A 13,646-nucleotide genomic window follows, 5' to 3' on the forward strand; every position below is an offset into this window, starting at 1 on the left:
AAATATTTAACCTTCATTTTGCTTGGTTTGTACATCTCTTTGTTATGTTCTTATAACTTATTTTAAGTATTTAAAACAGTTATGTTTTTTATGTAATCTGACCTTTACTAACCAGTGTTGTCCAAAAGAGCCTGAAGAAATCCCATTACTGTCAAATCGCCACCACATTGACAAAAACATGCAACTGTAAACATGGCTTTTATGATGGCTTGTTTTGTGAAGGTTTGCAGTGACTTCTTGTTTAGTTATTCTTTGACAATATTTATTACCTCCTGAATATTTATTACCTCCTGACACATGATGCCCCCACTGAGTTTGTACATCAAAAAAAGAAGAAATAATAAAAAATAGTTTGCTAAAGTGAGTTTTTGTGTGCCGGGTTTCTCTTCACATATACTTGCTTAGAGTGATTTGTGCGATTACAGACAACGTATTACAAAACACTCTTCCCATCCCAAAAAGTTCCGATCTCACCCAAGCATTTGAGTCTTGTTCACACAAACTGTTGTTGTTAGTCTTTCTTCCTTTGAGTTCTTCATAAAAACGCTGCCAAGTTCACTTCTTTTACTTTTCTAATTCGGACTCCATGAAGAAGGACACTTTGCAGAGTATATCTGAAAGAGAAGAGAGAAATAATTTGGTCTCCTAAAATGGCAGAAAGTCTATTGGTCTATGGGTCAGCGTAGAGTAGATATGATGGTGAAGTTTCATATCCCTCACCTCAGCCTTCACTTCAAAGTGTTTTTGAGAACCTGATTTATAAGAAATCTTATCTTTAGATATACTTAGGTATCTAAATAGTGTTTATCTTAGGTTATTTGGTTTTTATAATGTAGGTGCTCATTTCTGTTTTAAGTTTTAAAAAAACATAGTCATTAAACTAGTTCACTTATTTAAATGAAGTTCAGTATCACCACACATAGTGCTGCACTTTGATTCCAAAATTGCAAATGAATACTGGGCCAATTTGGTGATTTTACTGCCCTCTCATGTTAAAACCGAGGGTGACACTGGTTTGGTGTAAATTAAACAACTGTGTTATATTTGCATCAATAATAGTCAAGCATATGAGGTGGTGGGAGGCCCCCCCCCAATCAAGCTCTGCTTAGAGCCCTATAAACGCTTGGGTCGGCACTGGCCATCAGTTTTCATCAAAACTTTGTCCGTCGTGGGCTACTGTAAAAACATGCTGGTCCAAAATGGTCACCTCCCTAGAGCTGACCAAGCTCCAGTCTTCATTCTGGTTTATTGAAAAACAACAATTCATACTTGATGTTTTACCTGTGATACAGTCTTCTGCACTCGCAGACTCCAAAGACTTCCATCTCTGGGGAGCAGATTCTACAAGGGAGAGGTTGTTGGCTCTGAGCATCTGCAGCAGAGCTTTTCTCCTCAAAAATCTGCACCCACTAGTTAAGGAAACCAAAAAAAAGACCCCAAGCACAACATGAATCTAATCTAAAGAACGTCTGAACATTGAGGATACTGTTGTCTATAGTGACGCTCTGCGTCCTGCAGCCAGCCCAGCATGTCAGTGATGGACGGCTTGGTGGCCGAACGTTCAGTCACAGCGAGCAGATCCAGACTGTCTGTGTGCAGCTCGTACAGCTGGAGGACTCCAGAGGCATGGCTGCTGATGGTGTCTCTGACAGACTGCAGAGAGGACCTGAGGGAACCATGATAAAATAGAATACATTTTAAGCTGCTATTGTGCTCAAATCTAACATATTATATACCGTCCTACATAAAAATGCTTGTGCAATATTTTTTTCAGCCACATTGCTGTTGTGTTGGCATCATAAGGATGCATTGACAGTGCAGACCGTATTCATTCGTCAAAATAGTTTGAAATAAATGGCCTAAATATCTTATAATTGTCATTTATTAACCCTTTAACACAGACCGTATCGCTGGTGACACGTTTGCACAAGCGTAGTTTGCATTACCAGTTACAAGACAGTCGTGCTATCGGAAAAATTATCACGCTTTCTGAAAGCTGAGAAGTTGCACGCCAGAGCCAACATGTCGTTATTACAGTAGTTTCAGGAAGCCGGCATCTTTGTTGCCAGAGTGGGAAGAACACCTGTACATACATACATACTTTTGGCCTGTTTTTGGACATTGAGAGACAAAGAAACATTGAGAGACTCAAATTTTGTTTGTTGTAATTATGTTTTATAGTGTTCAAATTTAACATTTAAAATTCAACATCTGTTGTTCGTGTACAACTGGAGTGTTATAATAATAACAACAATAATAATTTCTTCATTTTAAATTGTTAAAACAGTATTTTAACATGCAGTACATCGTAAATTACTAAATAAATAAAATGCAAGAGTTTATACAGTTATTCTGGAAAAATGGGCAAAAGCACTTAGTTACAGGACATTATCTGGTCCTTTAATGGTTAAAATATGTCCATTTTGAGGGTTAGGCATTGCAGGGTTAATTTTTGTATCTTAATTTGTAGGAGTGTGGGAAAAAAATCAATTCACATAGGAATCAGGATTCTAATCATCCACGATTCTGAATCGATTCATAAACTTCAAAAATCGATTTAAAAAAAAAAAAAAAAAGTTTAAATTTCTATTTTGAAAAACCACACAAAACACCAGTTTGTGTTATTTATGTACAGTTTATTTTTGTAACTTCTGGGAGAAAAAGGCAGCTAGTCTAAGGTTTTATTAGTTATGGTAAGTTATTTTTTTGAACAGTAAGTACGTTTTTATTTGTTTTGAATGAATAAATGATACATATTGTCTTAAGTTTGCCTTTGAGTGATCACATTATCTTATACAAACTGTATTGTTTTGATGCCATAATTTGCCTTAACACACTATGCATTGTATCAATTTTTGAATTGAGAATTGAATTTGAATCGAATCGTGAGCCACCCAAAGTTTCACATCCCTAATTACGAGGTCTGATTGCAGAGGGGAGTAATGTACTATACCTCTGTCTGTCACCGTGAGACTGTATACATTCGTCCAATGTTGGATGAAGGGTGTGCATGACATTGTTCTTAATTATAATTTTCCTTCCCAACATAAAAGAGGCATGTTTGGGCCCCTTATTAGGGGTCCATTGTTATTGTTTGCCCTCTGGCCCCTCTAATAGCCTGAGCTGCCCCTGCTTGATTCTTGTTTTTATGGCCGATTATTGTGTGACCAAATCAGCGCTTCTTTGAACACGTTGTACACCTCAGATAGTGGGTGGGTCTCCGTCGTCACTACGTTTACTTACAGCTTGTCGTTGAGTTTTTCCAGCACAGTATCCATGGCTTGAAAGAGCTTGAAACGCAGGCGATCCTCCAGGTCAGGAAAAACTCTCAGCGGTGTGTCAGAGAGTTGAACGTTGGACAGCGCCTTCGACTGCTCTGCCAAATTCCCCAGCGACTCCAGCAGAGGACTGCACTCAGCCAAAGCACTCTTCCATACTTTCTGACAGTTTTCCAGATTCTTAAAGCTTTTCTGTAGCGCCTGGTGAACAGACGATACCGCCGGACTGGACATATCAGATGCCGGTTTTATACATGTATTGACCCCAAAAGAAATGCCGTAATGTATACAATATTAACAACGAAGCGCATTTCAAATGTGTTTCTACATTCTAAAAAGAGAACGCTTCTTTTAAACGATTGGTTTATACACATATATCATATCCACACACCGCAAATACAACATCACATTTTCACCATGTTGTTTCGACACCATTTCCGGTTTCCTGACGTACACACGTTGTGATTGGTCAATGACTCAACGTATCTGTCTTCACCGTAACGCAGAAAAAACGCGCGTCCTAATTGGCTGATTCGAGCAGCAGGCTCCTCCTCGCGCGAATATTTGAAAAGTCCTTGAGAAGAAGGAAGAGTCGAGTGTCCGAGCAGCGAAAAACAAACTCAGGTGATGGACTCGTGTCTAAGATTATATATATATATACATATATGTATACTTCACCGTGTGAGAAGGTTTTTTTTATTGTGTTTCATGAAATGTCTTTGAGTTTCAGTGAAAAGACAAACAAATGGCGTAGCAGGATAGGCTATGCTACTTACCTAGCATTAACGGTTAGCGTGCTAACATTAAGGTTGCTTATGAAGAAGGCACATGCCAGACATTATTATCATTTAAAGAAATGTATAATGCCATTTGGAGATATTACAGATTAGTATGTGAAGTGTGAATTAAATGACTTCTTTTTTAACACTGTCTGTATGCAGACATGGCTCCTAGGAAGAGAACCACCAGACAACGGAAAAACAACCCCAAGTCAGCGAAGCTCGAAGCTTTTCTTGAGGATTTCGACAGTGAAGGTGAATCATGTTATGACTTGTTCTGACAGAGGCTTGGATATATGTGGATTGATCTATAACCTGGATATATGGCAAGTGGAAATACATGTGCAAACCTTTACATAACTCTTCCTTGCCTTGGTGACTGAGAAATAGCAGCAGTACATATGAGTCAAGCCCACTGAACCCTGCCTACAGCTAGGCCTGGGCGATATATCGATTTTATCGATTAATTCGAGTTTTTTTGTTCCGGACGATTTCAAAAATAAAAATATCGATTATTTTCTCCCCTTACTACGGCGCACTTTTTAAACGCAGAATATCGCGGAAATTGACATAAGGTGACTGAAATGCTGTCATCGTGAGGAGAAGGAACGTTTGTCTGGGTAAATGTTCCGGGGAACGCTCATTCGTGGCACCACCAGTGCATCTCCTCCATGGATACATCCATGATCTCCTCACAAACACTCACACGGCCAGGGTCTCCCCCAGTGCATAATGCGTGTTTATTTACTTTATATACACATTTTTTTTATAAACCACGGATTTTTCTATCCGTGGCTGCGCCCGCATGTAACCACCGAGCGTCCCCTTGTCCAGGTGCCGATTGAAACTCAAGTCACTCGATCAATTACGGTTATATTATTTTGTGATATTGTTATTGTCAATAAATATGTTATATTTAGGAATGCACCGATAATTCGGCGGCCGGAACACAGCGAGTACACTGTGGAACAGCAACTATTAAATGCTGGAAAGTCTCTTTGCGCAAAAGTTAAACTTATGAACTCCCCGCGACATTCACTTCACACCAGAGAACATTATCGCTCTTTGAGCAGTTAACTAAAGAGATCGGCTCATCTGATGCATCTGTTATTCCTTTAATTGCAGCGTTATTGGGGTAATATTGGGTGGAGAGAAATGATCCAGTCAGATATGGAGAAGCGCAGGGGCGGTGCGCAGAAATCCGTCTGCACCAGATGAGGGGGCACTACCACTTTTTTATTTATGTTAATTATTTTACTTTTAAATGTGACCAGCATTGCATGGCTTTGTTTCAAGATACACTGGCATTTACTTAATTAGGATTTCACTTAAATGAAAGCAATTGAACAATTGAGAAGTCGGTGAATTCAAGAAGAAAGTTGCATTTCAATGGACATTTTATTCATAGACACAAAAAGCACACACTCTATGGTGGTAAAGTAAGTATAAAAGGTAAAAAACATCGCCCAGCCTTACCTACAGCTAATAACTTTGAGTGGCATTTTTGGATGTTAATAATTTATTTTCTAAGTGTCTGTATTTCAGGGTCTTTGCTCAGCTAGAAGATGATTTCTGTTCAGCAACTTCATAGGTCATTGTAAATGCTTGTTTGAGTAACCTTTCAGTGGCGCTAAGACATTATTAGATAATACATCAAGATGCATGTTTTAATTTGTCACAGTGGAGCTATGTATTTCTGTAAAATATTGCACAGCGTTATCTGTAACACTGCTTCAACATGTTCAACTCTTGTTTTCACAGTGAAGACCAGGGTTGGACAACTGAAAGAGAGGATCAACCAGCTGCTGAAAGATGTGGACAACAGCTACAACATGGCACTAATCAAGCTTCCCAAAGCTGTCAGGCAGATGTCCTGGTTGGAACAATGCAGTAAGTGCACAAACCCTCTTGGACTATCCTGGTTGTTACAGCATTTAATATTATTCGGTGCTTTTATACTCTACAATCATTAACTAAAAACGACAACATTTATTTGCTCATCTTTCTGAAGAGTCGGAGAAACCAAAGTCACCAGAAGTGGCTGCAACAAAGGTGAGATGATGATCTTTATCTCATTTCAATTTTCATGATTCAGTGAAGTGTGACACAAGACCTGTGTGTTCACATCCTGTGGCAGTATTTAAACATTGCTTGTCTGTTCACAGAGGCAAGAGGAAGCTGCAATTGTTGAAAGTGTTGTGGCTGAGGACCACGCAGTCCTTCTGAAATCAGTCAAGAAAAGTATGTGTTTTCTTGTCTCAAACAAACTACATTTAAGTATGAGTGTCTGTGCCAAGTTATCTCCAATCATGAATTTAAGGTATATTGAATAAACAATTCCTTTATTTTGTCAAACCCACAGCAACAAAGAAAAAAGGTAGAGCCAAGTCCAGCTCAGAGGATGAAAACAGCCCCACCACAACAAGAAAGGTTAGCAACTAGCTCACACATTCACATGCATAAAAAATGGTCATAGATTGTTATTTGTGCTCTTTAAATGCTGGTTCTTAATTTAGGGGAGAGCAACGAGGAAACCCCCTACTACATCAAAAAGAGCAAAGGCAGTCAGCAAACAGAATACCTCCATTAGAAGGTGAGACAATTCTTCTGTATTGAAATGTTTTAAATCCCCTTTATCAGGTTTAAAGGACTCGTATTATACCCTATTTCTACAAGTTAACCTAGTTCCCTGGTGTCCTAATGAGCATGACTGTGACATGCTTTGGTCCAAATACCTTAAGGATGAAGCACCATAGCAGTTCAATCAACCCTGCCAAAAGCCCTCTTCAGAACACTCGGTTTTGAGTGCCTGTCTCTTTAAATGCAAAGGAGACACAGGGAACTACATCAGTGTCACTGAGGCTCTGGCAGCTAACAGCAGTTAGCATTTGGAAAAGTGATCATTTGCAGACTCTAGTTGTATCCACTGGACACATAAATCCTGAGGCTGAGTTTGTGTAGAACTCTTCACAGATTTCGGCTCTTCCGGATACTATTGCCCTCGCCTGCACTTGTTTAGGGACAAAGCAGAGCTCTGCGATACAACAATTCCAGGAATTTATCAGTCTAACGTCAGATTGTGTGTGTGGAAGTCAACATCTCTTGGCGGACTACAAAACCATGACCGAGTTTTGTGGTCCATGTTTTTTCACACATTGCCTACTAGGGATGCAACAATATTCAGTATTTTTCCAAACCGTTCGGTGCCTGTTCCGCTCAATACGCAACGGCAAACTGTATTTCGGTACGTTTCAGCCTTTCAAAATGTATTCAAATGCACAATGCTGTGGGATTAGATCCACTCAGGAGCAGAGACATGCTGCGCACTGTGTGCAGCGCTGCTTTGCTCATGCCTCCTTCAGAACCAATCAACAAGCATGCAAATGTTGAGTGCTGGTGTCTGAACTCGGCAGAAACAATGGCAAGTGAGCGAGTCTCTGAAAAAAAGGAAATTTGAAGTCTTCATTTAAGTCCGCTGTGTGAGATCATTTACGATGAGAATGAGAAAATGAATGTCAACAAACGAACCACGGTGTGCAAGCATCTGTTATGCAGCGCAGTGAAGTTTGTTTTAAGTTGGATATTCCACAGACACTCTCTACAGCGCCACTCCGAGCAAGCCTCTCATTTGTCGCCATCACCCATCACTTGAAGCAGCACGGTGTATTTGCAGTTGTAGTTTCTGCGAGTGGGTTAAAATGTTGTTTATCTTTATTGGATAGCACTAACCTTTATTTTTAATTTGTGTGGTTTTATGTTTGCTGATTAATTTGTTCTGATAGTGCACTATTGTTTAAATAAAGTTTGTGGCTTTATTATATCTGTGCTTTTAATTATTTTCACAATGCAATATTGCCTTTGCTAGACTGAGTAGATTATATTATGACATCGAAACCGTACTTTTACCGTGGCCCAAAAAACTTGATGCATACCGAACCATAGGAAAACTGTACCGTTGCATCCTTATTGCCTACTCATAGGGCATCCCGGTCCCAAATATTACAAGTATTAAAATTATTAAAAAGTGGATTTTGCATAATATGTCCCCGTTAATGTAACAGTACTTGTGATACTGTGTGTGGTTTCAGATCGAACAGGAAGCCTATGGTGACGCCTGCTCGGAGCATAATGGATTCTTCTTTGATGATGGGACCCACTCCCCTCATCACTCCACGCTTTGACCCAAGGTAAGCATAATGGTTGACTGAGCATTTTTTTGAGAACAGGGCAGCTGATGGCTGCTATATTGATAACGATTCTAATCTATCTGAAACACTTGAGCGTTTTTTCATTGTGGGTAGTGTCACAGTCAAAGCTGCACTGTACTGCGTTTTTATATTAAAATATTTATTTTTAAGGTTGTGCAAAAAAGAATAAAATTTTCAGATTTATTGTCAGGTACACCTTGCTGGTGCTGCTCAGATATTTAACTATATTGAAACTAGGCCTGTCACGATAACAAATTTTGCTGGACGATAAATTGTCTCAGAAATTATTGCGATAATCGATAATATTGTTGTTCTGAGATAATTTTCATCTAATACAATGATAATGGTATAATAATGCAGGTACACCTTTTCAAAGAGAAATAAACTTTTATTTTTAGAGAATATTTAACACTAGAACACAATAAATTAAATTATTGCAAAAGCAATTAATAAAATGGGTTAGCTGCACTCTGCTGTGGTAGGCTACGCCAGGAGTCCTGCCTCCACACACACCATGTGACTGACATGAGGGTTCACTCATCATTACTCTGGCTTTACACTGCAACGCTCCCGGGTGAGACCGACAAAATATTTTATCAGATGTGCCTTTCGTTTAGACGGCGACGGCGTTTTTGGGGCTTAAAAACACAAAAAAATGAACCTACCCTCCAGAGTGGAAATCTAAAAAACGCTCCACTGTCGCGTTCCCGTCTAAAGGGTTGAAAACGCAAAAGTGTTTTCTGAGCTGCTCACTCTGGCACAACGATGAAGTTGAAGTTTTAAAGAGAACCGGGGGCGAATGTGGTGCCAACTTCAGCGTCGTCACGCTGGCTATCCTCCTGTACGCTGACGTCAGATCCATGTGCAGTACAGACAAACAACAACAAACATGTGGATTATAATCCATCAGTCGGACATTCAAGTCGCCTTAGCTGCTCTGATACTGATCCAGGAGTCATTTCAGCAATTACGCCGAGTCAATGTTTTGGTTTTCGACTGTGGGCTACTCAGCGCTACTAGAGAGAAGTAGAAGGAAGTTTCAGCGCATGCGCGCGCTCCTGGTGTTTTTGTATGGCAGTGCTTCACAGCGCCACCTGGCATGCATACTACATCAAATTTCACACACTTTAGGACCAGAGAGAGGGAGAGCGAGAGAGACGGGGAAAACAAAAAAGCATGAAAATTGCATTTATCGCGATAATTAAAATTATCGCAATAATTTTAATTATCGTGCGATTAATTGATTATTGAATATTGCGACCGGCCTAATTGAAACAAATACTGTGATTGTGCTGAATTGTATTTACAATGAGATGTGATGTCACCGCCGCTCTGGTGTTCAATCCAGAGAGAAGTCGGGAAACATTATGGAACTAAGCATATTCATAGCCATTCTTAGCAATACCAGTGAATAACGACACTCCCTGCATTGGTTCACACAATCAGCATAGCAATACGGATACAAGTGAATTACAGCTATACAGCTATGAAACGTATTAGACAAAAGTGCTATTGATGGCACCCATCTTGGTGAGGTTGCTCTGAGTTTCAGAGTTGGAAATCCAACTTAGGGAATGCCCCCTAACCTCAGAAATACAAGAGTTCCATTCACAAATGGAATGCATCATTGAGATGTTCACGTGTGAAATAAATCCAGTGGGTGGCAGCAGAGGTCGCTTTATCTAATGCAATGAATACCTGAAAACACACTGCTCTTGCTGTGAAAGGGTAAAGAAGCAGTGAAAGGGTAATCTGGTTGTTTTGAAATAGCCCTAATATTGACCATACTATTATTCTGCAGAAGTCTAATTATTGTGTTACTGTTACACAAGTCATGGGGAAAACCTGAGCGCAAAGTGGGAGACTTTCAAAGTAGGCAGATGCATGTTTTAAAACTTTCTGCCATCATGTGCAGCATCTTAGTGTCGGTGACGTTTTGATTATGACTATGAAAACTAGCTTTACAGCTCAAGGCGGAGATCATTCTCCCAACAGGATCCTAGAAGCTCACATGTCGCACACAATACATATTTACTTGTATGGTGTCTTATTTGAAATGCTCTTCTAATGGGCCGTCTTTAGTCATTTACTCAGTTTGAGCTACTGTTTCTTGTCAATATCAAAGACATTATTTCCCACAATGAGAGGTTTTCTCCCTTTGATTTTTTTTTTGCCCAGGCTTCCCAAGACCCCCGCTGTGAGAGTTCCCCGCCACAAAGAGAGGGTCTACAGCATTTCTGTCAACGGCTCTCCCATCGCAGCAGGAGACCAGGACATCGTGATCAACGTCCCCATCGGCAACGGAGAGGTGAGTGCGTAGTGAGATGGACTCAGAGTTCAGGAACATGCAGGACGATATTTCATAGAAGTAACAAATCGTCTTTGATAAACTGAACATGGTTTCCATTAGGGCTGTAACGATATGCGTATCGAAAACCGTAATCGCGACTCTCAGATCCACAAACCTGTCTCGCGGTGTGAGAAGGCAGAATCGCGACACGCCCTTTCTAACTCCCAGTTATTTAAACGAATACTCAAGGCAGAGTTTTTGCCTCAAGGAATTTTTTGTGATCAACTTACTCGAATCACTCGAGTAATCGTTGCAGCCCTATATTATATATCGCATTATTTTTGACTTCATTATCTTGACCTTCCAAAGCAAAGGTGGAATTGAGGATTTAACCACGCTCCTGTGACGTCCTGCAGACATAACAGAGGGGGCAGGAGGAGTTTTGTGGTTGTAGCCATTGTAGAACAACTACGCCTTACCACCTCCTGCTAACCTGAAGCTGCTGCCAACTAATGTTAACCAATATTTTGCATCCCCCACAAACGCTGACAAGAAAGCCACGGTGTGTAAACTATGTAATGTACGTGTGTATAGCACAGGACATCTCCACATGCATCATAAAGATGTAGACGTAACTACGAAAACAACTCATTAGTACAGGCAACTCTTCTATCATTTGGAGCGAATCTTCCACAAAATTCAACTCACACTTAAGTGATAAACAGAGCTATAGACGTTTTTGTAGCGTCAGATGTGACCTTATTCAGTGGTGGAAAACCCTGAATTTAAACAGAAAAATCATGTGCGTTCTTGTGGTGGATACAAACGCTGATCCTTATTCACGACAGGACATCGTTGGTATGCATGTCTTTCTGCCCAAGAATGCAGCCAAATATCACACCTTATTATTATAATATTATTATTATTATTATTGTATTTCTGTTTCTATTATTAATCGCTGTAAATTCCAATGTTTTGTTGTGAAGTTCCTATTTAATAGGTTCTGTTCTACGCTCTTTAGTGTTGTATACAGTGTTGTACATACATATGTATACATTTTCTTTTGTACTGAAAATAATAAGAACTTAGACGTCCAGTTTTTTTCCACCCGTTTCCCCCAGTCACTGCGCTCAGTGTGATCAAAATTAGCCGCAGGTTTTTTTTTTTTACCGGAGAACAAGGGCACTGCACCCCCATGTAATTGGCGAGCCAGGTGCCGACTGAACCCCAAATCACAAACAAATACTTCATTATTAGGGTTTTATTGTTCTTGCCAATAAACATGTTATATTTAGGGATGTACCGAAAATTTGGCGGCCGAAAGACTTTTATCACCTGAAACAAAACCATCGAAACGATGTTGTGATGACGCACACAAAAACTGCGGCCAGCACGCGCCTGTCTTTACCCGCTTAGTCTGTCCGAGATCAGTTTGGAACACCAATAATACGTTTCCAACAAGATGCGAGTACACTGTGGAACAGCACCTATTAAATGGTGGAAAGTCTCTTTGCACAAAAGCGAAACTTGGCTGCAAACAGCGCAGGTTATGAACTCCCCGCGACATTCACTTCACACCACTCATTCACAACACAAGATCTACTCGGATCCCCTGCACTTCATGGCGACTGTACTAGATCCTATAAGACCGTCGAACGGTGCAGGGGCGGTACGTAGTCTGTCTGCACCAGAGGAGGGGCACATCTATATACTATAATTGTAATGCCTTGACTTTAGTGAGGCAAGTACGCACTGTCCCAGCCATAACAACAACATTAGATAAAAAAAAACAATGCTACAGAATTGTTTATAATAATTTATTTCCTGATTTTTGGTTTCGGCCAACAATTTTCACTTCCATGCATCCCTAGTTATATTGTATATGTGCTCCCCCAGAAAAACGTGAATCAAATCGAAATCGCTATCTGCGAGAAAATTCGCAATTCATTTTATTCCTGAAATCTTTCAGCCATACCACCCAACCCCCCTCAAATGTTTAGACTTGTCTTGATATTTGGGTGGCCCAACATAACAATATTACATTTTGGATATCACCCAAGCTCTGAGACCACTTTGGAACTTGGTCTGCAATGCAATTTTGTTGGTAAGCGCAGCCGTTTGTGGAAACGAACTGTGTTACGAATATGTCGGGTAATAATATTGTGGGATATTGGTGAAAAATAAGAAAGAATGTAAGAAATAAATGTTGGTAGCATAGGTTAAGGACTGTATTTATGTAGAGATTATGCCAGTGAGTTTTATGTATGGATTATTAACATGGGCTAATTTACTCACACTTCATTTTGTGTGAATGCAGAGTGTGCAGCTGTTGGCCAGTCAGATGGACTCTGTGGATTTGTCAATGCTGGATGAAACTGCACTGAGGAGCATTCGGCTGCTGCAGGTAATCAACATGCGTCACTATCACTAGCGGTCATAGCGACCAATTTTTTCTTATTTATTAATTAGCAATTTTCCTCATTATTAATTCACCCCACAGAGTCGGAGTGAAGTGTTGTTTTTGGTGTCTCTGTATCTGTCTGTTTGTTTGCTTGCTTGCTTGTGTTTCTGCAATTGCCACTATGACCAGCAGAGAGTGCCAGAGGTTTGTTGCTTGAATGGGGTGAAGCCTGCCATCTCTGATTGCCTTTCTTCTTGTTTTTTCCCATTCATTCACAGAATCGCCTCACAACACTGTGTGGACAGTGACCAAACATCAACTACTCGGGTGACTCCGGCCATATTATAAAACAATGTTTTAGTGTTTTTATTAGGAAATGTAAGGATTTCCAGGGGTTCGTCTTGATTTGAGTTGTTCTGCCTTTGCAGGCTCTGTGGGAATTAAGATTATTTTACTGTTACTTCTTTGAATCTTTTGTAAATACGCTCTTATCCTACCTTCTTTTTAAAAAAATGTCAACCCACTGTCTGCAGTGTTTCTATAATTTAGTTTGCATTTTGTAATTAGTAGTGCAAATGTACACTTCATGTGCTGAACTGATAAAGGATTTTGACAGTTTTTAATTTGTGTGATATGTTTTATTTTGGATAACAATTTGTTGGTTAGAAGCACACAACAATGTAGTTGCAG

At 39.9% G+C, this 13,646-nt stretch overlaps 2 protein-coding genes across 2 annotated transcripts; one reads left to right on the forward strand and one right to left on the reverse strand.

Annotated features, from left to right (window-relative positions):
• Positions 1–564: 564 nt before the first annotated feature.
• Positions 565–3,512, reverse strand: airim (AFG2 interacting ribosome maturation factor; the record flags this gene model as incomplete). Its single annotated transcript, XM_083899465.1, has 4 exons — positions 565–614; positions 1,282–1,400; positions 1,487–1,666; positions 3,244–3,512. 4 exons carry the CDS (start codon positions 3,510–3,512, stop codon positions 565–567), a joined length of 618 nt encoding a protein of 205 aa, XP_083755591.1.
• Positions 3,513–4,221: 709 nt separating this feature from the next.
• Positions 4,222–13,264, forward strand: cdca8 (cell division cycle associated 8; the record flags this gene model as incomplete). The annotated part of the gene is made up of 10 exons (XM_083899466.1): positions 4,222–4,312; positions 5,819–5,947; positions 6,069–6,109; positions 6,223–6,298; positions 6,420–6,487; positions 6,574–6,650; positions 8,146–8,244; positions 10,444–10,573; positions 12,873–12,959; positions 13,235–13,264. 10 exons carry the CDS (start codon positions 4,222–4,224, stop codon positions 13,262–13,264), a joined length of 828 nt encoding a protein of 275 aa, XP_083755592.1.
• Between the last annotated feature and the right edge of the window lie 382 nt (positions 13,265–13,646).

The sequence above is a fragment of the Microchirus variegatus genome, assembly GCF_963457635.1.
Source record: "Microchirus variegatus genome assembly, chromosome: 13".
In the NCBI taxonomy this organism is placed as follows: Eukaryota; Metazoa; Chordata; class Actinopteri; order Pleuronectiformes; family Soleidae; genus Microchirus; species Microchirus variegatus.